General features: G+C 43.4%; 1 protein-coding gene across 2 annotated transcripts; it reads left to right on the top strand.

The window, feature by feature from the left end:
* The first annotated feature begins 14,110 nt into the window (after positions 1-14,110).
* On the top strand, positions 14,111-27,316 carry LOC147444093 (serine/threonine-protein kinase UCNL-like). 2 transcript variants are annotated; one of them, XM_086526825.1, is made up of 3 exons: positions 14,111-14,205; positions 24,591-25,491; positions 25,599-27,316. In XM_086526825.1, exons 2-3 carry the CDS (start codon positions 25,058-25,060, stop codon positions 26,953-26,955), a joined length of 1,791 nt encoding a protein of 596 aa, XP_086382951.1. In that variant the 5' UTR covers positions 14,111-14,205; positions 24,591-25,057; the 3' UTR covers positions 26,956-27,316. The 2 variants fall into 2 exon arrangements, with proteins under 2 accessions (XP_086382951.1, XP_086382950.1); XM_086526824.1 differs by lacking the exon at positions 14,111-14,205 and having other exon boundaries at positions 24,516-25,491.
* Positions 27,317-27,978: the final 662 nt, after the last annotated feature.

Here is a 27,978-nt window from a genome sequence, read left to right as displayed (position 1 = left end):
GCGAAGCATTGTAGTTGTTTTGGTCATAAGTTCCCAATGCAATTGTAGAGCGATGATACAACAGTCTTTCCAATAAAGCTGCTCTTTGTTTGATTGAAGGATTGGTGGTCGGGTTTTGGGTTTGTTTTGGCATTGTGGTAGTAGAATCAGTAGATGGATTCTTCTTTACCTTGTTGTTCTTTTTCACAATCCAAATCTGCTTCCGCTTCGCTTGTGCTTGCCACAAACTCTTTGCGACCCAAACCTGCTTTGTTCTTTGTGTTGATTTCCTCGTTTTGAAATACCTAGGAGTTTCTGTGGATTGTACTGAAGGGAGTTCCTGTTTACAAATCCTTGGGATCCAAATTTGCTTGCTATAGCTTTGTGCCGTCATGAACTTCTTTGGAATCCAGATCTGTTTCACTGTCCTTGATTGTCTGGAATCACTCTGTTGTCTGGTATTGAAGACTCTGTTTTCCACCTTTGTGTTCTTTGGCACAACCTTTTTTGGTCTCCATACCAACTTTGACTCCGTCTTTTCCCAAGGTTGAGTTGTTATATTATTGCTTGTCTTCCTTATCCAATGTTGAGAATTCCTCGTCGAAGAGTAATCCGGTTGTATAGAAACTTTTGGTTGCCATTGCTTCTTCTTTTTCTCTGGTTGTTGTTTACCTTTGTTCTTGGATTCTTCCTTTGGAGTTGGCTCTGCTCCTTTGGTGAACTTAACTGATTGACTTTCACCTTCGTATTTGATAAGCACTGATTTAGAACTCCAGTCAATCATTGCATTGTATTGCTTCTGCCATGGTTGTCCTAGCAATAATGGATGTTGTGTAGCTTGGTCTTCAACCACGTAAAACATATGAGGATACACATACTGGTTAATCTGTGTATGTAAAACTGTGCATCCGACAGTTTTGTTTGAATTCTCAGAGTAACTCTTTAACTCTTGCTTGGCAGTTTGTAATGTAGTGTCATTTGTCAATTGTCTATACAAACTGAGTGAAAGTAGGTTAGTTTGAGCTCCTGAATCCAATAGTGCTCTGGCTTTGATTTGGTTGGTTCCTACTTTGCATTCAATGATGGGTTCTTCTTTGTCATTATCCATTTCTGTTATACTGACTGCGTTTATTCGTATTGCTCCTTCATTGCGCTGTTTCTGACGTAGTAGTCTTCTTTTCTCCATTCTTTCCTTCGCCTCGGCTTGCGCTGCCTCCACTATCTTTTTCTTTTTCTGGACACGCAGCTTTTCTTGATGTATTTTGAGAAGCATGTCTTGGGTTAGCGGCAAAAGATACTTTTTCACTCTGCATCCACTAATCCAATTGGGCATTTCTTCTCTGTCTAATGTAGCAAGCTTGACGGCTCCACTTGGTGATAGATCTTTAATCACCAGAGGTCCCATCCCTTGCTTTTTAAGCTTCTTAGCATGCTGTTTCAGAGTGTAAACTAGGACATAGTCCCCAACCTTAAACTCTTTAGTCCGCACATGCTTATCAAAAAATTCCTTTTGTCGCCTTTTTTGAGCGTAGATAGAAGCTACTGCTTTTAGGCAAAGCTCGTCTAGCTTTTCCAGTGTATCGTTCTTTTCAGTTTCTTTTTCGAGTATAGTTCTCAGCATGAAGTACGGAACCACGTCGTACCCGTCCTTGTCACAAAATTTTGTTGTGGGACCATCCGGAATTGCACAAACATCTAGGGTTGCTAGAATGTGTGTCCATTCTAATGGTTCAAGCGTGTCCTCTGGAAAGGGTTCTCCTATATAAGTTTCGTCTTCGATAGCCCTTTCTAAAACATATTCTTCTCGCCTCAGACTTCCACATTTCGAGGCTCCACACATCCATAACTCCTTGGGCTTACCTAACCAAGCTGGAAATTCGGATCCCGCCAAAGTAGCTGAATCAAACTCCTCTACCGGTGTTCGGTTCACATCTTTGTAGCTATGGTCTTTCAGGTTCACACGTGTAGTGGTTTCCATATTTCTCAGGTATATGTGATCGTAGCCCCAATCCTGGACCATTTTCAATTGTCTCATGAATGGTCTTCCCAGTATGATATCATAGTTATTCTCCTTGCCAAAATCGACAATAGCAAAAGTATGTTCGTATTCAATGCCGCAAGAAGTCACTACGACTTTCTCTAATAACCCCATAGGTTTCTCCATGTGTCCATCTGCTAATTGGAGTTTCAACCTAGTCTTCCTTATTGCTGGTTTCCCCCAATTTTTTCCAGATTTCTTTTGTAGCAATGGCTACCCCAGCTCCGCTGTCTAGTATTGCCATCGTGTTCACTCCTTGGAATTCAACTGGTAAGGTTGTATTCCCCTCTTCACCTTCGCAATACTCTCCGACCTTGTTTAAGGGTACAGGCTTAGCGTTCTTTTGTGGTTTGCTCAGCTCTTGTATACCCTCTTGCAGTCTCGATGTTGGGTCTTTTATCCCAAATTTCTCCAAGCATTTTCCTACAGTGATCCACATATGTGGTCTTAGCCTCAAAAGCTCAGCTAGAGTGATAGTGCATGTCACTGGTGTTGACAAGATCTCTATCAATCCTTGCGAGTCCATGACTTTTTCTGATGAGATTCTTTGTGAGGGAAGTGCTCTAATCTCGGATTTTGCTTCATACTCTCCTAAGTATGAAGGTAAGGTATTCAGTGAATGAGGTTTTCTGTGTTCTAACAGAGCCTCCATCTCCGCAGTAAGATTGCAGATCCAAGTCCACTTGAGATCCTGCCTCAAATTCCACTATGGGAGGATTCCTGATGTCCTTTTCCCAATTTGTCTGATTAGCTTGGCAACTTAGCTCGTTTGCAAAGTTTGCCTCTCTCACTTGTTTCCAAAATTCATTGTAATCCTCATCTTTTCCGTAAATCCTCTGTATGACTGGATGAAAACTCTCTATCTCCTGATCGGTTGTGTTCAATACTATGCGGTCATCCTTGTGTGTATTTTCAGGCTTTTGTGCACTGGGAATCTTTTCAGCTACCCGTGAAATGATAGTCTCTTGCTGAATTGGGTTTTTCGTTCCACAATTCATTGTTTCTCTTGGTGGTTCTAATAAGGCTTGTGCAGTCTTGATCATTCTCTGGCACATTTCAAGTCTCTGCTTTTCCAATTCCGCGTTTGGGTATGTCATCCACCTCTGTTCTTGTGTTTGGTTGTTCTTTAATCTAGCTTCGTAAGCTCTCATCAGTGCGTCCAATGGTTCGTGTACTTTGTCGACTAGCACTGATCCCCCTGAGCTTAAGCTCGTTGTTTCTTTGATACTCTTTTGTTTCGTTCTTTCCGGGCTCATCTCTCGTTTCCCGTTTTGACTCTCAAGTTTTTCTAATCTATCTTTAGTTCGCTTTAGTTCCTCAGCTAGAATAGCGTCTTCACGTTCTTTTCTCAACTTCATGCGTGCTTTTCTAGCTTTCCATGTTTTTCTCTGACTCCGCGGTCCTTGACTAACCACTTCAGTCGCTAACTTTCCATTCTCAGGTTCTCTAGTGGTTTTCTTAGCTTGAGCTCTAGTAGAAACTTGCGTTGGTATCAGAGTTTCATTTTCAGACCCACTGCTGGTAGGAATAGTTTCTAGCATATTCAATGTCGTCTTTTGCACTTTGTTTGGATTCTTTGAACAATCCTCAATGAAGTGAGTAACCCCACACTCAGTGCAATAAGCGTTAATTCTAATGATTTCCGTATGTGGACAAACATTCATTAGATGGTCACCTCCACACTTGTAACAGGGTCCTAGTGCTGGTCTTGGTCCCATTTGATTCGTCCTTTGTGGATAGGATGGTCTTTGTCCTGTTAACCCTCCATGAGCTATGAACATCAATGTTCTTGCGTCCAAATTGTATCTCTCTTCATCAGAAGCACTTGTAACTGTTGGTGTTCCAACATTCCCCATCATGCCCCATGGTTCTGGTTGTTTGGGTTCTTCTGGTGGGTAATACACAGTTGGAGACATGTGTGCACCAGATTCTTCATAATAGGCTTGAACAGGCACTAAGGCTTGTTCTTCCTGATTCTCTAAGGTTGGTGCATATCTAATGCCCATTGGCCTTGCTCCTGGTAAAGGTGGTTGTTGTCCCAATACCGGTTGCGGTCTTTCTATCCCCATAGGTCCCGGTACATTTCCCGTTGGGTATTGAGGTACTGGATGTACCTGAGGTGGTGCTAATTGAGCAGGAGGTGCATACTGACGCTCCCTTACATACCCTTTATTGTAATAGCACTCCTCTGTTGGATGGTTTGTCCATTTTTGTTCAATAGCACACCATTTCAGTGTTTTTGGCAATGGTTTTTGTTATGGTGCCATCCTTTTTAGAGCATCTTCTATCATTTGCTCTACATTTGGCATGGTTGTTGTTTGAACATTCTTTTTAGTGGTAGTCTCGCTCGCTATGGAGGAAGAGCTACTGGATGCAAAATCTGTATCCGCTGACACCTCTCCATAAACCGTACAGTTATCCACTAAGTATAATGCTTCTCTCGTTACTTGCTTGAAACTTGTACAAGCTTTCAAGTGCAAGTCCTTCTTGAGAGTGTCGTTTCTCAATCCTTCAATAAAGAGAACAGATAGTCTGTCATCCTGTGGTCGTTCACGTACTGGACATCTCTCAATGTATTGTTTGAAGCGAAGTGAAGCTTCCTTCACTTTTTCGTGTTCTCTCTGTTTAAAAGCATATATTTGTGAGACCGTATTGTGCTTAATCCCTCGTTTTGAGAATTCCTCAGCAAACTCTCTTAGCAAATGGTCAATGTCATGGAATCCCCCTATGTTCAGTGGTTGAAACCATGTCAATGCCGTACCTTCTAGAGTAAGACCAAATCCCTCGTATTGTGTATGGAAATCGGTTATCTGCTCAGCTCTTAAGACTTGCTTAAAGAGTGACACATGTGCATACGGATCTCCTGAACCACCATACTTCTTTGGCATACACTTGGCTACTTGAGATGGTCTCATACGTCTATGGTATGCTACCAATCTCATTGCTCCTGTGTCCCGGCTAAAGCTTTCTCTAGCATCATGGACTTCATGGGTTACCCTTGTCGGTTCCCCTGCCCTGAATCTACTACTAGGAGGTAAATGTGATGGTTCCGCTTCGAACCTTGGACCTGGAATGGTATACGTGGGGATTGGAATTGCACTACCTCGATTCGTATCCATTGACTCTCTGGAATGTAATGATCCCATTGGTCCGGGCTTCGAGTACTGAGGTTGACTGAAAGAGTCAGCAGCCTGAGTTCTTTGTCCTCCTGTTGTCATTGGGTTTTGCACTCCATTTGTTGGTGCTGGTCTTTGTGAGCTAGAAGTAACATAATACTGATGTAGTGGTCCCCCAAAGTATGTATATCCTTCTAATTCTTTCTTGCCCATTGTTGAGTATTGCCTCCCATACTTGTCGTAAGCGGCAATTTTCACTTCCGATCCCTCTGTGTAGGTAAAGACATAAAGTCTTTTTTGGTCTGTCAACTCTCCAGTGTAGGGTTCTTCACATCTATAATAGAGATCTTGCTCCCCATTATTATATTTGTATAGCCCCACATAGATGTTATCAGTGTTGATCCTTGTAGTTTCATTCTCTCTTCTTAACCTCGCATCAGGGAAGTTCATTATTGGTGCTTTCTCCTCGAGTTCTTCATCTACTTTGGCTTTGGTGCCCATCAATCCCCACTTGTCCACAATGTTAGGGTTTAGGGTTACCAAGTACATGGTACCCTCGTCATCTAGATATCTATCTCCGTTATAGCGCACATGCACTAAGTCCTTGAACTCACTAGGTCTCTCTTCTATCTTTACACAATAGCGGTCCATTCCATCTTTGTAGATCTTGGCACCTTGCTCATTGTCGTACTAGTATTTTATGAACAATAGTTTCATTGTGGTGGAAGGGTTTGATGATCCTGCTGCCATATTTTCTCTGTTGTTCAGGTTCAAGTGTTCCAAGTGTTCGGTGAAAATCTCGTAAGATCTCTCCGAAGAAGTATCAGAAACACTTCCTTCAAAGATCGGCTCTAATGGTTGCACCCAACTTTGGTTCACACTTCCCTCGGTTAATATGACACTTGCTTGTTCCCCTTGTTTTGGTTGGTTATTCTGGAGATTCCTGCTCGATCTCAAATTCATCAATTCCCCTAAAGGACTTTAACGTTTCCGTCTCGGCAATTTGTTTTCCCAAGTTTTTGTGGTCAGAATTGATCCAAACTGATTGATACTTGGTCAATTGTTTAATCTTGTCAGTTGGACAACTTCTGTTTCAACAAGTGAGAATTTTGTTGCAGTTATGCTGAAAAAGACATTATACGCGTATGATGTCTTTTTTCACAGATTTGGACTATTTTGGTTATGCTCACTCTCAGTAGCCCCCTTATGCTCTGTCCACTCACAAAATTCAGTTTGAACTCTATTTGAGCAAGTTATGGCTAGTTTAGGCTTTTCTTGGCAATTTTCCGCTTTTGACTTGTTTTGGGTCAATTGTGATCCAAATGGGATGAAACTTGAAATATAACCTCTAGACAGCTATTACAATGGATCTGTGTTGGCAAAGTATCAAAATATGTCCAAAATTAGGTAAAAGACATCATACGCGTATGATGTCTTTTTCATCAATTTGGGTCAAGACTTGATATTTATGCTTTCTACAGTGTTTGTAACAATTTTGTCAGGTCAGATATCGAAAATAAGCAGTGGATGTGCTAAAAGACATTATACGCGTATGATGTCTTTTTTCACAGATTTGGACTATTTTTGGTTTTAAGCCTTCTCCAATGTTTATAATTGAGTTTCAAGTGTTTTTGTCAGGTTTGAATGTAAAAACAAGATCTGAATCCAAAATTTCCTATTCTTTGCGTTTCTTGGACTCTTGCTTGTCCTTTTGGGTTTCTTTGAGTGTTAATGCTCTTGTTTTAAGTTGAAATTAGGGCATAACCCCCCTTTTGAACACTCTGGTAAAGTCAAAATTTCTGTTTTGGTCTCTGTTTGGTCATTTAGACATCATACGCGTATGATGTGTAAAGTTGCAGATTTCCAGTTTTTTGGCACAGAATCCTTCCTAAAGCTTTCTCAAGTGCTCAACAACTCCCAGATACACAAAAAAATTCTCTGACTTTTGTTTATTGCAAGTTTCACTACTAACTCGACGGTTTAGTGATCTAATATGCAATCAACCATATCCAGCAAATACTCCAATGATTACTAGCTCCAGATCAGGATCAAATGAAGTCCTACCTAAGCTATTCCTAATCATAAAATAAATTTGGTAATTGTGATTTTAAAGAGATCCACTGCCACTCACGGACTAGCAAATTCTTCTTCTATCAACAACTACTCAACACCAACAAAACAACAAACAAATCTAAGCTAAACTAAAAATACTGTCAACACGCAAGACCCAGGAATACCCCACTTCCTAGTATCTCTCGAGATCTTCGGAGTCCACCACTCCTAGATCTTTTCTAACTAAAGTATACAAAGTAGTTTATACGACTCACCTCGTAGGATTAGTCTAAGGTCACCTACTTAGGCCTCTCGTCCCCGGCAGCGGCGCCAAATGTTAAGGCGGTTACGCCGCTAGCGGAAGCTAAATAGCGAGAACTCAACCAACAACAGAATTTGTCAGACGAGGACGGAGCTTGACCCGCAGGCGCATGGAAACAACTAGGTGGGTGTCAAATCACCTACTCGACCTTCTAACGACAATCACTACTAAGGAAATCAAATCTAAGTTCTAAAATACGCAAGTGACTGAAATCCGTACTACGAACGAATGCTATACGAAACAAGATCTAGAATCATTGAATCAATCTCAAACTCAAGGGGAAGTCTATACACTAGGTAAGAACAACACCCTAAAGACTTGAACTGCAAAATCAACCTATAACCACTCCGTGCGGTAAACGCGTATGAAGACAGGCCGAAAAATACAGGTGATCGAAACTTGACTCCGATCGTACTAATGTGTAGCTCTACTCGTTGTGGTTCTATAGATATGCTGCACGCTCCATTCCGACACACGAGTTGGAAGAAAACTCACACCGAAGCTCGTAGGAACTTACCACATATAGAAGCTGATAGCGCGCACTCTTGGTATCTGTGCGTAGCTCTCGCCGTTGCTAACACAATGGCGGTGTCGCTTCTCCAATGGCGGCTCCGTAGCTCGCGTAGCAAGTAGATACGACTCTCTCTCTCGCTCTCTCTCTCTCTCTCTCTCTCTCTCTCTCTCTCTCTCTCTCTCTCTCTCTCTCAGACACAGTCACGACGCTCAAAAACTCACTTTGATTAATAATCTGAATCCTCTTAGGTTACAAAAACTTTGTCTTATATACCTCAGCCTTGGAGGTGAGAACATCTCTAACTAATTACATCAGCAAGTGAAATTACTTCGGGATTACAAGCTGGAAACTCAATTGAGTCTCGTTACTTAATGAATGGCTCAAATCAAAATCAATGTCGAAAAGACATTTATTACAATCAATGGTTACAAAATGATGAGTGTGAGCAAAAATGTGGGTGTGATCCTCTGCTGGCTCAACACAACACTGTCTCTCCCGTGATCCACATGCAATGGGTAACCTGTACCACTCCTGGCACCTCTCGCAATCACTAGCGAACCCAAATGCAACGCAAAAGATCTCTCAAGCAGCGATACCCGAAATCCACTATCTCGTAACTGTCTGATTGAGATCAAATCCCGTCTCAGATCTGGCACATAACGCACATGATGCAGGGTAAATCTCATACCACTGGGCAAGGACAAACATACGTCTCCTGCACCCTCAATGTCATACACAACACCATCAGCCATGTGCACACAACCAAGTCTCCCACTAGAAAACATGCTAAACCACTCACGATGCGACGTGACATGGAAAGTAGCATCTGAATCTAGTAACCAATGTGAAGACAATGTGCAATCCGATATGCACTCCGTAGACAGAAGATCGTCTGAAGACAAGCTAGATGTAAATGTGACATCGCCGTCATAAGCATACTCAGTAACCACCGTACTGATCTCACTAGCATCTGTCATGCCCAAATCTGCATCACGCATTTGTCGCCTCTGTTGTCTCAAACGCCTGAAACATCGACGCCTAATGTGCCCTCTATGTCCACAATGCCAACATGTCAAGTCTCTATGCCGTCGAGACTTGCGTGTGGGACCAATCTCTCCCATGGACATAGAAGTGGGACTAGACTCCCCTGTAGACATGGATGTCGCGTACATAGCATGTAAACTCTGCCATAAAGCATGAGTTGTAGTCTCTCTCGAGAACTGCCAGTCAACAGAATCAACCAGATGCAAACGAATCGTAAACATGGCTAACTCATCAAGATCCTGCCAATCATCATCACTCATAGACTTGGGCTTTGCTGATAAACCACGCAAGGGTTTATCCTGCCCCAAATCTATCAATGCAACAAGCATATATTCCTTCCAAGCAACAAAATCTACACCATCAAACTGTGTCAGACCATAACGCTGGAAGTCAAATGAAAAATCAGTCATAATGGTCACAAAAGAGCAACCAAAAATGAGTAGCAAATGTCAACCAAATCAGCCCTAAACTGGCTCGAATCGCATCAACAAAAGTCTGCAAATATGGCTGTAAGATATGGCTGCAAATCAGCCCCAAAACAGCCCCAAAATTCAGCTCTTAAACAACTACATAAACAAGTCACAAACGTGTCCCAGATCAGCCTACAACTGAGCCATACATGGACACCTACAAAGAGGAAACAATGGCTGAAAATTCAGCGCCCAAATAAGCCCTCAAACCTGCCTATAAACTTGTAAACCTGTAAAACCCGTAGCTGAAACCTGTTGAAAAACCTCAAGCCATTAGTTCTCGAATCCGGCTACCTAGCTCGTAGCCACACAAGCATACATCACAATACTCACTCCTGTGAGTGTGCCAAGATAATTGTACGCTTGTCAAACCGTGAGCGAATCACCAAGCCCACACTGTGCGGTATCGATGCATACACACGCACAAATCTCCCACCTGCAGAGAACACCGCACGTAAATGCTGAGTGCAACCCGCAATCTCTACCTAGATCGCATAAATGATACGCATAAAACTCCTGGGAAAATTTCGCCATAGTTTCGTCAGTAAAACGGCCACAAAACCAGTAACCAAACTGACTGCACACTCAAAACCATGAGCAACCAAAGCGCATCAAACCGCACTCCAAATGCATGCACCAATCTCCACACTTTGCATACATCATTGCAAACACCTGCAAATCTAGTACACAAATATCTGCTCTACCTGTGACTGCCAAAAAACATGCTCGAGGCATACATTGCCGAGCTCAAAATGCAATCACATTAGTCTCCCTGAGCATCAAACCACATAAGGCATACATCGTATCCTCCCACCTCTGAGGAAACTTGCAGCAAATATCACTCTCACATTTGAGAGCAAACCATGTGTGGAATCCTCGACACACAATAAACAACTGCTGCTGCAGAAAATTCAGCGTTCAGAATTTTAAAATTCTGATATGACGAGTGCGTCCGGAGCGTGCCAAAACCCCAAGGTAGACTTCTAGATCACATGTATCCGAGTCCGGGTGTGAAAGCTATGTCAAAAAACGTTGTTTTCGGCCCAAAAACGTAGCATAAACTTCCAAAAGAGGGCTGAAAAATGCAGCTCCTCAATCGTAGCTCGAATGAGGTTTCTGATGGCTCGAATGGCTTCGAAAGGGGGGTAAATCGTTAGGATGCCTTTGGAAACGCTCTCGAAAAGCTGAATTTGCCGATGCAGAAGTCGAAACCCTGTTTGCACTCTTGAAAGTGCGCGCGCGGGGACGCGATTTCGGGAATGAAACTGGCTCTCTGTTGTCGTTGTGACTGTGCACACACGCGCTCCCTCCGCACCTACGCTTTGATACCAATTGAAGGGGATCAGGGAGCACCACAGACGGAGAGTGAGAGACAGAGAGAGAAGGAGACACACAACACAGATATGGGTGGGGAGACTCAAAAGAGTGAGCAGCCCCCTATACACTTATGCTATGTATAAGGTATACAAGTCAGTGGGCGCCCAGACTCTGGGCGGCCGGGCAAGGCACAGACGCCTATACCCCAACAGATGAGAACCCAACAGATGCTCTGACAAAGACCCTATCTTCAGAGCGATTTGCACATTGCATAGAGATGATGGGTGTATGGTGAAGCCATGGTCATGATTCACACTTGGATAGTTGTATACACTAATGCTTACAGTTGTAGCCACTTGGGCCACGTTGGCCTTCAAGTGGGAGATTGTTGGGGTTCAGGCCAAGTGGACGGCCACCCTTTATTACTAATCACATCTCTTATTCTTTAGATATATGGAAGAATAAGGAGCAGTGAGTCATTCTTCTCACCGAGAGCTCCACCAATCACTTTGTTCACAACACGACACGCTCATGCATTGGCTCCTGTGTGGCACTCACAAGGGATGGGACAAAGATTCAACCAGAGAATAAAATAAAAGTATCTCCCAAAGGCCTAATATTTTTTGTGGATTCTTGGAGCTCTTTGTTAAAGATTTCCTACTAGAACACATGTCTCTCCCATCAAGAAAACCTCGACCCCCTCCCCCAATTTCTAGCTCTAGGTATTTGGATCCCAGCCATTGAGGTGCCTAGCTCCTCATGCTAAGAAAATCCCCCTAAGAAGGATGGCCCTAAAACTAAAAGCAAAACCCCCCATAGGTCTGTCGGTTAGAGTAGCATCACTGGTCTTTACTTTCAATAGATTCAGTTTTAAAACCAACCTCTGTAGCAACAAGGCCTCAAGGTTATTACAATAGTGAATGTGGATCATGCTCAAAATTAGGCCTACATATATCTTTGAGAGGTGGAGGTTCAGCTCCGCATTAATACAAAGTATGCATAAGGTACAAGTTGTGGGAGTTGGTCAATAAGGGCGTAAGTCTTAGGTCAGATTTCTTGCCACCTTGGATGAATTGTGCATTGAACTAGAGTCTAGACCATATGTGTTGCAGATGCCAACCAATGTTTGTAACGACTTGCTGTTTTGATATGACTTTCACAATGAGTTTGTAGTTTCATAAACATTGAGAATTGGCTAGAAATTCATGGTTTTATAATATGTCTCCTTTCCTCCCCCCTCTCTCATCACCACAATCATTGAGAATCACTCATCAACCACACACATACTACATCACATGTAACTTTGGTCCCATAGGTCATATTTGACCTCCGAGGACGATAATAAAATCTCTCTCTCTCTCTCTCTCTCTCTCTCTCTCTCTCTATCTCTCTCTCCACATGCATACGCACACACACTCATTGGGTTGGCATAACAAAAGTGGTTTTTGTAAACACATTATGATTTGATGGAAAAAACTGTAGAAGTGTAAAGTTCTTATACAAATGGCTCTGAGCATATGCTCCAACAGCAAGTGAAGGAGACATGTGCCTTGTGTGAATTGTGACAAAAAGTATGAGCACCAGGGAATAGATAGTTATCTTGTACCATGACCACAAGAGCACGCTATACTGTTTGCATTGCAGAAAAAGGCATGTGCATGTGCTCCCATGTCCGAAATATGTAGAGTAGGGCATTAAATATTCAAACAAGAAGAAATAGTTAAATGTTTACAAGGTAGTGTCTAATCCAAGGTTAATAAACAAGCATTACCCATGATATAAGAATGGAACCTTTCTTATCATCATGTTTTAAAGCGTGAAAAAAACCTTAGGAGTTCACATCACCTTAAAACCGAAAGGGGCAAAAATGATTAAAAACAAAAGGAGAAGAAAAGGAATTTTAAGGAAAGAAAGTAGAACACAAGAAGTTTTGGACAATAATTCTCACATTGTGACTTACCTCAACATCATGAACTTCTGCAAGGGAGGCACCGCATACCTAGCTAGGTACGATTGGGGGTGTGACGCCCCAGTTTCTGGGCGCGTCGGGGAGGGGGCCCGGCGGGGATTCTTACCCGCACGCAGCCGAGGGAACTTCTGTCTTCAAGGGGCCCGTCGGGGATTCATACCCGCACGCGGCCGAGGGACTTCTACTTTCAAGGGCCCGGCGGGGATTTATACCCGCGCGCAGCCAAGGGACCAAGGTGTTGCTTCACGGAGTCCTGGCACGGACGGCACCGGCTCAGGAGGGCCCGGCTCGGACGGGACCGGCTCGGGTCAAGTTGCCTTCTCGGGGCCCCGGCTCGGACGGGACCGGCTCGGGCGTGGTTGCGTTCCATGGGTCGACGGCCGTTTGTGTTTCGCGGGTCTTCGCGGGTCTCGCGTCTCGGGTCCCTAGCCCCACGTAGCCTCAGGCTCCGCCGCACCGCCGACGGGTCATAGCGTGCCCCGGGGAACCTTGCGTGGAGTCCCCACGGTGCGCGAGTGCGTGGAGTGAGGCTAACGTGCCTAGGTGGGGGGTCCCCTCCCGTGGCCGGTCTTCGGGAGGCTCATACCCCTTATAGGGGGCAGGGGACCACCGGCCCGGCATACCTAGCTAGGTACGATTGGGGGTAGGGGACCACCGGCCTGGTGGGCGGGCCGGTGGTCCCCTACCCCCAATCGTACCTAACTAGGTATGTGGTGCCTCCCAAGCAGAAGCTCGGGATGTTATGCATTGTATGAAAAACACTGAAAAACCGGCCCTGGTTGGGGGGGGGGGGGGGTGGTCCCCTGCCCCCAATCGTACCTAGCTAGGTATGCGGTGCCTCCCGAGCTTTTGCCTCCCGAGCGAAGCTCAGGATGTTATGCATTGTATGAAAAACACTGAAAAAGACTCCATTTTCCTAAATGAGAAAATTTTTATATCTTCCTTGTGGAAGAGACTTAAGGAAAAGGGGATGGGCCTACATTGCACAAGCTCAAAAGCAACAATTTACAGAGAGGGATATCATAAGGAAGGTTCACTTCATGCGTGGCACTGAGTATGCCCGGCCCACGCTAAACATTGGATATGGGGTGGAGGGTGTGTGTGCAAACCTTGTGAGACAAAGGGCCTTTGGAATTTGAGCCTTAGGATTAAATTATGTTTTGCTTTGAATGATTTGGTGGAAAGAGAGATTCGAGGTTCTTCTTGTTGAGAGCCTTGCCTTTATAAGTTCTAGGCATGTGTAGGCTGGTAAGGGCTTATAAGGCTTGCAAGATTATAGTTAGCTTGACTAGGTAGATGCAACTAGTCCTCCTCCCTTTGGTTCGGTTCATTTGGACCATAGTCCTACCGGTTCCCTTACGCCTCGAAGGAGTTTCGTGTCAAGGTATTATAATTTGTTTCTTTATGCTGCTCAATAATAGATTTAGGGCTACGTAAAGTTGAGATAAATAATTAAACCTTTTAAAAAAAAAAGGAAAGAGATTTAGGGCTTATATTGCCCTCAGGGGATTCACCAAGGGTTATCGTATGGTATCATGTGTGGTGGGGTTTTTTTTTTTTTTTGGGTTTTGTAGAGGGGGGGGGGGGGACAATGCATTTCGAAAACATACGACATACACCATCTATAGGGGTAGATTAGGGGCATTCGGTGCACACAAGTGACGTCTCATTATTACCGATGAATCCCCAAGTGACGTCTCCCTATTGTTACTATTGAATCCCCTTGGATCTTGACTAGGTGCAACTACTCCTTTCATATGGTTTCATTCATTTGGAATATAGTTGTGGTTCCCTAACCATTTCAAAGGAATTTTGTGTCCAGGTATTATGTTATCTTTTCTTTATTGTTGTCTGAGGTTTTGTAAATTCAATACCTTTGGAGTTGAGCCTCCTAACACAATTGCTAGGAATTCCCACCCTTACATCAGTGTCACTATGTAATTAAAAAAGCAGGCCTTGATTGTTTTCTATGCAAGGTCTGTACGCACAATTTTGGTGAGAGATTTCTTGTTCTAGTTCTAGTATAGTTTACATGTGTGTGTGTGTGTGTGTGTGTGTGTGTGTGTGTGTGTGTGAGAGAGAGAGAGAGAGAGAGAGAGAGAGAGAGAGAGAAGGGGGTGACAGAGAAGGGACCCTTTTGCCTGACAAGATAACCTTCTCAAAGAGCTATCCAATGAGCCTTGAACTCAAACCCTTCGTCAGAGAGGGAAATGGGATAATTGATCAACCACTCTTGGCTAAATGAAAAGCGAGTGTCTGTCTTTGGTAATAAATAGTAGTTGGTAGACAAAGAGTTTCAAGATATGTTAGTCGGTAGAGATTAACGCCAAGTACATTGTGGTCAAGGGTTCAATGCTAGATAACTGTCACCTCGTTTAGGAAAAACAAGGATGGCAAGACTGGAACTAGGGGGGATGGCTAGAGAAACAATGGCTTGATTAGTAGGAAAGATTTTGGCTATGGAACAAGAGAGAGAAATAAAGGAGAGAGAGAGAGAGAGAGAGAGAGAGAGAGCATCCTCCAGCAAGATGTAACAGAGTTGTAACATTTGTAAATATGACATTTGTTTTCCAAAAAAAGGGGGAGAGAGAGAGAGAGAGAGAGAGAGAGAGAAGAGCCGGCGGGGGCACGAACATGGGGCTATAAAAAGAGACCCTTAAAGACCAAGTAATGTGAGGGGGTGCATATTGTGTGATACCCGTAGTACACCAAAAGCCAAGTGGACATGCCCCCCAAAAAAAAAAAGAGTCCCTTTTATTCGTTACTTGTAAGGTCCCTTTCAAATCAATCCAAGTTTACCAGCACCACTTTCTCCTTTCCCCAGCGCGCTGCTTTGCCATGTAGGCCTAGCCTAGGTGGGTAGTTATCCAAAGTGGCAACGATGAGAGCAAAATTTCAAAGGCCAAATCTTTGCCTTTCACAACCTTAGGTTCCGAGAAAACTCAAGCGACGCATGCCACCTCCTTATCTCCACTTTCTTCTCTTTACAACAAGTCCACAAGACAAAATATGCTTTTGGAAGGGTTTTGCATGATGCATACACAACCAAGGGTGTCTTCATCCATGAAATTGCTCTCGTCCTTTCGAGGTACCCAGTGCCAATTTCAAAGTACCCGATGCTAACAACATCCAACTTGCTTGAGCCAATATTGTTTCGATGGCGACATGCAACAGTGCTTGGAAAAGAATGTGTCAGTATGTGCTTACAGCTCCTTATTTGAAGTCTGGCATGCCTAACAAGAGCCACAACCCTTGCTTTCCTTGAACGATGACATGGTAGAACTACATATATAGGCTACAAACTGGTTCCCTTGACACCTTCAAAAAGGCTTACTACATAATGTGTATAGTAAATCCTTGGATTTTCATTAGAGTCTATTGATTGAAACCATTCAAGAGCCAAGTGTGTTGTGTTTTATATTGCACATGCGAAGTGAGTGAGTATTGAAATTCCTTTGAGAAGGTTAGAGGCTCCCCATAGGCCCAAGTAGGTCCCGAAACAACTTTTTCACAAAGGCATTAATTAATTAGTTTTGGGGAGGGGGGGGAAGAAAGGAAAAGGGAAGGGTGGGCGGGGGGGGGGGGGGGGGGGGGGGGGGGTAGGGTAGGGTAGGGCAGGGCAGGGGGTGTGTGTGTGGGGGGGGGGGGGGGGGGGAAGGGGAGGTGGGGCATATTTGTTTTTTAGTTCTTAAGGGAGACCTAAGGACAAGCAAGGCGTATAGCCTAGTGGTTTAGCTTGAGTTTCATAGTATCTACGTGATGAGTTCAAATGTTACTCATTCAGATTGGTTTTAGATGATGACGTGCATGAACATGCTAATTGGAGATCCTAAAGGATCTTGAAGAGATTCTAAGAAGGAGTAGTAAGTAAGCGTCCCCAATTTTGAGCCCATTTGTTTTAATGAGAATCTTGGGAGATGCTTTGGTTTTGAATGAAAGAGGAAAGGAAAGGGAAGGATAGATTTTAATAACGCTTATATAGTTACACTCAAAATAGTCACTTTAGATATTTTTAGTGATAGAATTTGGTCCTTCACTAGCCCAGGTATCATGGAAAGTAGGTGACATCCTTAGAGAACTAAGGAGTACAATATTATGCACAGTAAAAACTAGCGTCCATAAATTGACCTTTACAATCCTTTGGAAACTTCTATGAAACATCCAAATTAGTCATTCATCAATGAAAAAGAATATTCTATTTGTCGCATCTTTAGCTATGCAGGATTTTACATGCAATAAAATCAAGAGACAACGTGTTGTCAGAGAGAATCTATGAGGACAAATTAACAATGCATTTCAATAAACATGCATAATTCTTCAAAGTGTATTTACTATAATGTTGTTAAATTTGTCAATCAATCCCCGTGCAAATGTTTGTATTTAAGTCGTAACTTGTAGTTTCGAGGGGCTTTTAGGAGGGTCACTTAATAATTATGTGATTATCACGTGAATGCAACAGAAGGGATAATTTATTTTATTTTTTTCTCACATTTTCACATGCGAAAGAGTAACGTAAAAATGTAATTAGAAAACAAATTACATATTGTAGGTGTAGTTTATTTGTCAAAAATTCACAAATAAAGAGTTTTATAAATAGTCTTTGAATGCATTCGACACACACAATTTATACATAATGACCGTTCCAAGTTTATAGTATGAATATTCTCTACGTCTTATAGCCAATGACACATGTCCAAAACTACTGGACCAAAACATACCACTATAGGGTAACGGGGTCAGTAGCGAGACAGTCACCAAAATGAGGATGGATATTCTCTACGTCTTATAGCCAATGACACATGTCCAAAACTACTGGACCAAAACATACCACTATAGGGTAACGGGGTCAGTAGCGAGACAGTCACCAAAAGGAGGATGGACCTAGCCCCAATTTAGAGGCAAAAATATGGAATATGTTGAGAATTTCGTTTATGTGTTCATTTGTAATTTGCTAAAAATCATACTATATTTGGTGTTGGTTCGTCTCCATGTCTCAGACCTATTTTTTTGCATTGGGATGCACGCTTCTTTGTCAGACGAGCGCTATGGTTCAATGTTGGAGGCGTCGTCGATTTCGTTGAGAAGAGCTCACCTTTGCGTCTCTCAATTGTCGGAGCCACCAAGGATTAAGCTTCTGTTGCTCTGCACATCTTATATGGCCCGCTAGTGACCCTTCACCTTAAAACATGATGGATTTTTCTTCTTAAGGTGGTATAATTTGCAAATCTATGAAAAGTGACAATAAATGAGCACTTTTTTTTTTTTTTGTAGAGAGTAGAACTTTGAAATTACAACACACACACCTAACCCCTGTAGGTGGAGGCAACCAGACTCTTAAGGTGAGTCATCCTAGCTGGGTTAGGGTGGCCAATCCATCATTTGGACTAAGGGTACAGTCCCTAAGGGTTACATGTCATACGAGCTGTAAGGGGGTTTGAACCCAAGACCTTTGACACAAGGGGCTCTTGCTCTACCAAGTGAGCTAGCTCTTGTTGACAACACTTCTTTTTTGACACAACAGTTGGTTGAATTGGTTGAAGGTGTAATTCATAAGCCAAAAAAACAAAAGCCCAGGCTCATTTAGATTTTAGGCCAACTTTGTGATTAATATCCAAAACTTCAAAAATCATTATGAGATCTCTTACAATAGAAGTGCAAAGCATCTCCCAAGACTCCCTCTAATAGAAATGAGGTCACAATCATTATTATGATCACCCTTACCAAAATTGAGTGCCTACTAGGGACACTTCCTCCATTAATCCGCTTTTCTCTAAATAAAAAACAAAAAGATGAGGGAGAAAACCATTTCCATACATGTGTTTTGCTTAATATGTGGGACATTGTTCCGTTATATGACATTTAAAATACTTTTTCTCTAAGATATAAAACTTTTTGTGTGATTTAAAATTAGAATTGATTTATTTGTTTAATCAATGTGTTGTGCATGTCATAGATACGAAGAAAACAAATTAAGACCACGTACATTTTTATCAAAGTTATTTGTAAAAAGTTACCAACTCTAGTTATCGCTTTAATTTGCACACTAAATTGAGTTTTTTAATCAAGAGTATTCTAAATCAATATCTCATGTCAACGTATCAAATTTATATAATCATAATTTTTTAATATAATTAGAGATATAATTTATTTTAATTATAAATCATAACTATAAAAAGTGACTAGAGTCATATTTACTCTATGCAATTATAGATGGGAGTGTTTTGAGGGACTCTTTTTGTGAGTGACATGTCCTTTTCTATAGAGAGTGAATCTCCCAAGCTCCTAACAATACTTGAAGTTGGCTGGTCAACGTAAGCATTCAATTATGAACCTTGAATAAGAAGGTTGACAATTGTGATGATTTCCATTTCCAATATTTTACAAATGAAAGTTTACAATCACTAACACTTAAGTGCACACATAGCCCCAAAGACATTGGAAATGTGGCACTAGTGGGCACTCTGGTTGTCACTACATATATTGATGCCACCTTTTGAGACCTTAGGCTATGATCGGTACCAATAAAAAAGAGTTTTCTTTTTTTTTGCTTCAAAAAGGCCTTAGTATCCATATGGATGAAGGTAGTCCAATTTTTGGTGTTTGAGAAGTGTCCCTCAAAAAGTTTTGAAAGCTTTGAAGAGCATTGAAGAGAAACCCTTTCCCATGATCTTTTCCAATGCTACATTTACTTTATTTTGAAAAGGATGCAATAAATGATTTGAAGTTTGAACATAATATTTTTTCAAAAACTTTTTGATTTTTTAAAACCACAAATCATTTTAAACTTAAGAACAAACCTTGTCAAAATCATTTTTCCTAACCAAAGAAATTAAGGGCACACTTGAAAGTTTGCCGGTTATTAAGTTATTAAATTTGTCGATTTTTACATTAAAACTTATAAGTGTTTGTTAAGGCCATCTCATAATCTAGCTAGGATTTTTACAAATCTAGCCCGTTAAAAATGCAATAAATTTCGATTTTTTTGAACGCTGCTTAAGAAGTAAACTGAATTCCACAACTTTACATTAAGGACTAAATTGAAGGTTTCTTTTGAACAATACCTTCTCTCTCTCTCTCTCTCTCTCTCTCTCTCTCTCTCTCATGGAGATCATTATGAACTTTGACCTTTTTAATATAGATTTTAAACTCTGATCATGGCCCCTCAATAGTCACCTTTTTACCTTTTGAAGGCCGCTGTGAATACTCCACCTTGCTTGTATAGAGAGTACATAAACTTTGAACCACACGCACACATCTTATGTACAACAGTTTCACCGGTGAAAAAAGAGACATCCCATCACTCGCACACATCCAACCCCCATGGTAGAGTCATATCCTATGTGTCCAAGGTCTTGGGTTCAAGCCCCCCTTGGCTATCCGAAGACTTTTAAGAGTTGGTATGGTGGTGTGCATGATAATATGTAATGACACATAACTCACTTCAATTTTGGTTATCTAGAAGCCTAGGTAAAGCATTTGAGGAGCTCAAGAGATCAAGGGCTAATATTATTTTATTGCCTCACAATGTACAAGTACAAGTACATGGGTTATTTTAATATCATTTCAACGCATATGATACAAATAATTTCTTATAAGTGCACCCTCACGTCCTATAGCCCCTCTTCCTCTAGCCTTTATTGTGTCCATAGAGTGGGTATTAATTTCCCCAAGTGTATGTCCCCACAACCCACAATTTTGCTAAGCACATGAATTAAGGGGCATCTTGGAAGATCCCTTGGATTGCTTGGAAGGGGGGGGGGGGGGTTTGTCACGTGGAAGAGAGAGAGAAAAAGAATTGCAGGCAATATGCCATGTGCAAGCAGGGCTTGATATTTTTTCATGTGATTTGGTGGGGCGCGAATCAGTCGAGCGAGCAAGGGAAGCAGGCGCGATGGAGAGTAGGTCTTTGGGAGAGTCGTCCACGAACATGAGTAAAGATGTGCAGGTCTGTCTCTCAAGCAATGGATGTGCACGTATGTCTCTCTCTCTCTCACTCTCTCTGTCTCTCTCTCTCAGGCAATGTAGGCGTAGGTGTCTCTCTTCGTCTCTCTCTGAGGCAATGGAGGCGGAAAACTCTGTCTATCTCCCTGAGGCTAGATTACGATCGCGGGAGAAGGATGTCTGCATGCACAGGAGAACAAAGGAGGACGCACGCAAGAACCGGGACGAACGCAGATTGCTTACTTTGAGAGCAGTAGGAAAAAGAATCTCGGGTTCTAATTAATTAATAGTATGTCGATTTGATCCAGTATGACAAATATATAAAGTACTAGTGCCATGTTGATGCCTTTTTTATGCGTGTACGACATAATGTTCATTAAAATAGTCTAATTCCTTTATTAGAGAGTTTTTCAATTGCTACTTTTACATTGTCAAAAACATGAACCTCACACTGATGGAACATGTTTATAGGAGTGGGCTGCAAACCGAATCACAATATATATGGTTGTCATAATTGTTGTCTAATGGTTTGTAGCAGGTGGGTCTACTATGTGTGGCCAATTTGAAAGCATTTCTTTAACTAAAATCTCTAGAGATGCTTTCTTTAAGTTAAAAGATAAAAAAGACATACACGATTCGCGAGGGGTGCGAGCAAACCTACAACAGAGAGGTGGCGTTGCAAGAGACAAGGGAAGTGTCGCGAGTGCCATTGAGGGCCGCAAGAGGTGGCGGCAAATCAAACAGGTTTTGCGGCACAACATTGGAGGGGGAAATGTTGGCATTTTTATATTTAAGGCCACATCTAGTGGGCATAGATGTGCGATCGTCTAGATAAATTCTTGTTGTGCTTTGCTCGGATGGAGCTCCACCTCGTGTGGGAGATGCAAAGTAGAAGAGGCGACACAAGAGATGGTGTGTGTGTGTGTGTGTGTGTGTGTGTGTGTGTGTGTGTGTGTGTGTGACAACACACCTGCGAATGAGCAGGGCATGAAGGTCGCACCCGAGCAGGACATGACGAGGGGCTGACAAGAGGGGTGTTAACTCATTTGGGAAAGGGGGGAAACGCTAATGGAGAGATTTGGCACAAATGTCAAGGGGCCATCACTCTGTAGGCAAGCTGCAAACCAGGTCAGGGCGGGACAAAGCAAGAGGGTGGACGCACAATCTCTCTTGCCATGCTACCCTCTGTAGATCACTCTCTTTGTTTCTTACGTGACATGCAGCAAGTGCGAGCAGTAAGTTGTATGGGCCAATCGACAGAGGGGGAACTAATGGAGACGAGGGTCGAACGGAGGAGAGGGGCGACGAGGGGAGGCGTCGATGCATGCCAATAAAGGGCGGGTCGGGGAGTTCAATTTTTTGGAATTTGCAATAGATTTCGTCTAATCTATAGAAAATAGAGCCAGTACGAGTAGGTAGTTTTTATTTCTTAGAGTGAAGCAGTTCTTAGTTCTTGGGCTTGGGTTTCATTAGGTAGAATGTTGGGAGATTCGATGGCCAACGGTCTCTTGTCCCTAATCATACCAAGCTTGGTAGGCGATCCTCAACACTAAAGGGCACGGGAGAATAGAGATGGGATCCGCGGTGGGGGTCCAAAGGGGGGATCTCGAGACGAATGGATTGCGGAAAAAAATGGGCACCGATCGCAGGCACAGAGACTCGAACCCTCGCCACGACCATGAGAGCCCAATGCTCTAACCGCTACACCCACGACAGGGAAGTTGACATATGGGCAAACTATATAATGATAAGTAAAGTTGAACAGTTCCCCCCTGCTTGTTCAAGTTTACCTTTTCGTGTCCTAGTTTACCTCGGCATCGTACGGTTGCGTGCGTCTCAATCGCCGTGTCTTGGCTTCGCTACGTGGATCCCACTGCTTGGGCTTCAATAAATCTCCCGTGCCCTTTAGAGCTGAGGGTATGCGATGCCTCCCACACAGAAGCTCATGATGTTATTCATTATATGAAAAACACTCGAAAAGACTTTGTTTTCCTACATTATAAAATTTCTAAATCTTCTTGTGTTTAGGGAAGGGAAAGGCAACTCGTGAGCAAAAATTAAAATCCAACTGTTGAGTTAATTTATGTTAGGATAAGGCATGTGTCACATATGGGTGTCGGATAAGCTCAAAGAGAGCATGTGTGGACGCTTGTAGTGTCACACATAGGCGGATGTTTAATTATATATAAAATTTCCACATTATCAATCACGAATAAGACGTGCTATATTGGCGGAAGTTAAATGCTGTTAACGATCGTGTGTCCAACTCAAAACCTTTTGCGTGCATTTTTTGCGCATGTCCGCTACTTTTTCATGAAGGGCGAGGGGTTGATCTCGGTTGCCTTTGCACTTTGACGGACACTGCAACCAACCAATCTTCTTTTGCCAACTCATTTGCACACATGTCAACACGGATGTGTGTGATAGGGTCCTAAGTAAGTGGTGAGGCAGGTCGTGGCAAGTATGGTAGCCCACAACCTCCACACACTTGGGATGCCATGCTAGAGAAGGGTCATGCATTGCACTCACGGGCTCTCCCGTTGGAATGGTGTAGGCCATGGGATCTCTCTAAAGCGCGTGATGATGGGATCGATTGTTGGCTTCTGCTGCAAACTTCGCTCAAGGATGAATTGACAATGAATTTAGTTCATCAAATAGGCATTCAAGAACAGATAGAATCTTTAGAGATTCTATTTGAACTTGGAACTTGGCCTTAAGGTGAGAAATTGTTTAAACTTCATATCGTCAATGATGATATACATGAAGTCAAAAAGTAACTTGAAAATTTAAGTGGATCTACGGTTAGATCATGGGATGAATGAGCATTGTGGATGCCACCCCCTTGCTTCCTCCTAACCACCTTAGAGGATTCAACCCATACCTTGGGTATTGCCAGAAGAAGATTTATAAATTTTCTCATCTAAACAAACAGCCATCGGGATGGCGGTCCGCTGTCCCCAATCTTAAGCTTATGGGGTAGCCGCGTGTTCGAATCACTCCACTACCACCCACAGGAAGTTTTGGACAGATTCTCACATTGTGACTTACCTCAATATCATGAGCTTCTGCGAAGGAGGCACCGCATACCTAGCTAGGTACGATTGGGGGCAGGGGACCCTCGGGCCCCCCAATCGTACCTAGCTAGGTATGCGGTGCCTCCTGAACAGAAGCTCATGATGTTATGCATTGTATGAAAAACACTGAAAAAGACTCCATTTTCCTACATGAAAAAATTTCTATACCTTCTTGTGACCAGTGTTGCTTGCACTTAAAGCTGTGAAGGGCTTGCTTGCATGAAGCAGAATATGGAGCACGCAAGAATATTCCTTGGCCTGCTCCAATTATTGTGAATATATATATACGTACAATTGCTCCACGCCCTTTATTAAAAGTAGTAGTCCCCTTGAGTTAACTCAAGTCATGAGCCCAACGCAACTTCAATAAGTAAATCGCAGTTGCAGGCAAGCCCTCGTGTGTGTGCACTGCCGTTAGGGTACTGTCAGAATGTGTGATGAGAGAGAGAGAGAGAGAGAGAGAGAGATCTCCCCTGCGCCCTCAGTCCTGATTTTACCGCTAGCTCATCACAAACGTAAAAGTAACGCGCCGGTATTTACCTGCTAACTACTGTGGATTGTGGAATCGTGGATGCCTTTTTGGCTGGAGGAGAGTGAGTACCCACGACGTCGCACTAGTCAGCAGCAGGAACATTATAGAGAGGGGGGGGGGGGGGGGGGGGGGGGGATGGGGGGCGTACGTGCGTGCGGCAAAATGAAATGATCACAATTTTTAACAAAAGAGAAAGTGTGATTGATGTTTTTTGGTGTGCAGAGCCTTCTGCAGACAGCAGCTGCAACGGCCGATCATTTGATGAGCCACAGGAAAAATGAGCGAATGCTGGCGTGGGCGGAAAAGGCAAGGGCCCTTGCTGCAGCCTACGCAGACTCATGAAGAGTACAGTACTGTACTACAGTCGCTGGGCAGAGACCTAGTGGAGGCTCTGCAGGAACATTATGATGCTCTGCACTCATGAGCAGCGGGCGTTAAGCAGCAGCAGAACACAAGAAGTCCTACTGGGCATCTGCTGCCGCAGCAGTACAGTACAGTCACAGATGCAGCATGAGGAGGGGGGTCAATGGGTGCTCCTAATTATAAGCTGGCGTGCCTACAGTGGTCTTCGCCGCTGAACGCTGAAGCTGTCTGATCAACCCTCCGCTCTTTCTTTCTTGCAGTCCGCCTCCTCCTCGACGTCACATGCGTAACCCAGACGCTACCTCTGTAAACTGCTGACGTCCACCATGCAAGTCCCCCACCTTCTGCTGTCTTACGAGGAAGAAGAATTAGAAGAAGAGGAATTATTTCCTACGCCAGCCGCCGCCGCCCCCTTGCCGCCGCCAAAAATGCTGTCGCCCACCAAATTTCTCCACCACTTGGACGATTTCACACCCCTTGGCTGCCTTGGCCGCGGCAATATGGGCACCGTCTTCCTTGTCCTCTCCCACTCCAACCCCTTCGCTCTCAAGATCACCCACTCTCTCCCTTCCAAGAAGCAGCGCTCCCACGTTGAGCGCGACATCCTCGCTTCTCTGCATCACCCTTTTCTTCAAACCCTTCATGCCCACTTTGAGTTCGGCAACCACTCCTTGTTCCTCTTGGACTTCTGCCCCGGTGGCGACCTCAATGTGCTACGGCACAGACAACCGGAGAAGAGGTTCTCGGAGACAGCAGCAAGGTAATTGTGTGTATGAGAGTTGGTTTTGAGTACTAATTTAAGCTGGTTCTAATTTGATTAATGTATAATTTCATCCATGAGAGTATTAAAGATGGAACTTTGTGTAGATTCTATGCTGCAGAGGTGCTGGTGGCCTTGGAGCATCTACACAAGCTCAGCATTGTGTACCGAGATTTGAAGCCAGAGAACATTTTGGTGCAAGGCAGTGGCCACATCAAGCTCACTGACTTTGACTTGTCCCTCCCCTTGCAGCAGCAGGCAGCAATTAAACCAACAGCCATTAATGTGTGGCCGGTAGCCACTGGCACTTTGCGGCAGCATATCCTCGCAGAGGCCCACTCAGATTCAAAGGCTCAACAGTTATGCCTGCATCCACTTGCTAAGAAATTATGGAAACTCAGGAAATCAACAGAAGGTTCTAAAGAACATATAGTGTCTGTAGGTGCAGCTGCTCATGAGGGCAATGTAAGTATAAGAGCAAGCACTACAAAGCAAACCTGTAATTTGTGTAGATTGCAATGCCTAGGCTTGAATGGAACTGTGAGCTTAAGGAGAAGGAAGAAATGCTTTAGTAAACAAGGGTACTTAAGCAGAGGATCAGGAGACAAAAAAGCTTCTAAAGAGAGATCAAAAGCAAAGAGAGTGAGCAAACTGCGACGGCGCACACATAATTCGGTACTGTGCTTTCCCCACTTGAATTTGAGCAGGCCTTGCAAAAATATGGAGGAACGGTATGTGTGTGTAGTGGGCACTGATGAGTATGTAGCCCCAGAGGTGCTAAGGGGAGAGGAGCAGGGTTTTTCTATGGACTGGTGGAGCTTTGGGGTCTTCCTATATGAGATGATATATGGTGACACTCCATTTAAGGGGCCAAACAGTCAAGAGACTCTGTGCAACATTCTAGAGAAAGAGCCAGAGTTCCCAGGCATGAAATCTCCTGCAAAGCATCTCATAGCTCAGCTCTTGGTAAAAGACCCTGCCGCCCGTCTCGGCACAGTCCGTGGCGCCCTTGACATCAAGCAGCACCCATTTTTTAGTGGCTTGAATTGGGACTCTCTCCCTTACATATGCAGGCCACCCTTCATACCGCGCCCTTTATGTCTCTCGGAGCTTGAAGAAAGATATAACTCTTCAGCATGCAAGCTGAAGTCAGATCAAGGAGATCATGATCAAGGTATGCATAATTATGAGGGTACTGAGCAAAAGCTGACACCCAAATTTTGGCTTGATGAGGTGGTAGCTAGCATAGAAGCAGCAGCAGGCAAGTATAAGAATGGGCAGCATACATCCTCACAATACAGTCCCTCGTCGTCCTCGGCGGGGTTTCAGAGCAGTAGCGTGGATGGAGTGGATCGCGAGCTGCAAAGAGATGGTGAGGTGGACCAACGATTCAGCAGCGCGGACTGGAGTAGCGAGCTCGAGGCTGCTGGCAAACGTACGCCACCAGCCAGCAGCCTAATGTGATCATGTGCAATATCGTCACGCAGCTAATTAATCAAATTAACCTAACATAATTATGACATGCATACATATTGATTAACGGCGCTAACCTTAATTAGTGCAGGCATAATTATTGTGAACCAAAAGGAAAATTGTACATTACCGAAACAGCTGAGACTCGTGAGAGAACTAACCCCACTGTGATCTGCAGCTGCAGTACTGATCTTCTACTTTGTACTCACTTTACTATTTGCAGTACTTACAGTAGCTGCGCAGTGCGATCACTCGCGAGTCCCTTCCATCATTCCTTCATTTTACTTTGTAATTGTGCTCATGTACAATCACACGGACTTCACCGTTTAAACGATGGATGCACTATTGAAAGCATGATTGTTTTTTTTTTTTTTTTTTTTTTGAGGAAAGTGGAATAGTATTAAAAAAAAGAGATACAATGGGGAGAAGAAGACCCACAGGTAGGGGGAGGGTCAGCCCCAACTACTACAGACAATTACAAGAGGTAGAGCATTCGGAATCTGGCAGGGTGGTAAAACATAGGGTCTACTGTACTCCATTTTTGCCATCGGGTAGACTTTAAGACAAAGGATAAAGATAAGCCTTGTGGTAAAGCTTCTTTAAGTTTATTGCACAGCTTGAGGGCAGACTGTTTGAGATCAGACTTAAGGAGCCATAAGGGATAGGCTGATGGGCTATTGAACAAAACAACATTCCTATGGTTCCAAATAAACCAAAGTAAGTACCCTCTCCAGATGGACCATAGGGGGATGTCAAGACCCCTGCAACAACCCAGTAACAAGTCTTTGAAGTCCAAAGCTTTGAGATTTATTTGGCTGGTTACATTCTGGATGGCTCTTAGTATCCCCCCATTAGCTTTACAATTAAACCAAAGATGTAGATTGTCTTCCACTGCTTTATGGCATCTGTTGTAAATACCATCACTAACTCCTGCTTTGAGTGCTCTGCTACCAATCCAGATGCCATTATGGATGATTCGCCACATGATGGTGGAATGTTTAATCTCCAAAGGAA

Source organism: Adiantum capillus-veneris, chromosome 13 (genome assembly GCF_014529385.1).
Source record: "Adiantum capillus-veneris isolate H3 chromosome 13, ASM1452938v2, whole genome shotgun sequence".
Lineage (NCBI taxonomy): Eukaryota > Viridiplantae > Streptophyta > Polypodiopsida > Polypodiales > Pteridaceae > Adiantum > Adiantum capillus-veneris.
The sequence above is the reverse complement of the archived record's forward strand: the minus strand, read 5'-3'. Positions and strand labels throughout refer to the sequence as shown.

Coding starts and splice junctions, on each gene's coding strand:
- LOC147444093 (XM_086526825.1), top strand. CDS start 25,058: ATGCAAGTCCCCCACCTTCTGCTGTCTTACGAGGAAGAAGAATTAGAA. Junction 25,492..25,598: donor TTCTCGGAGACAGCAGCAAG/GTAATTGTGTGT, acceptor AACTTTGTGTAG/ATTCTATGCTGCAGAGGTGC.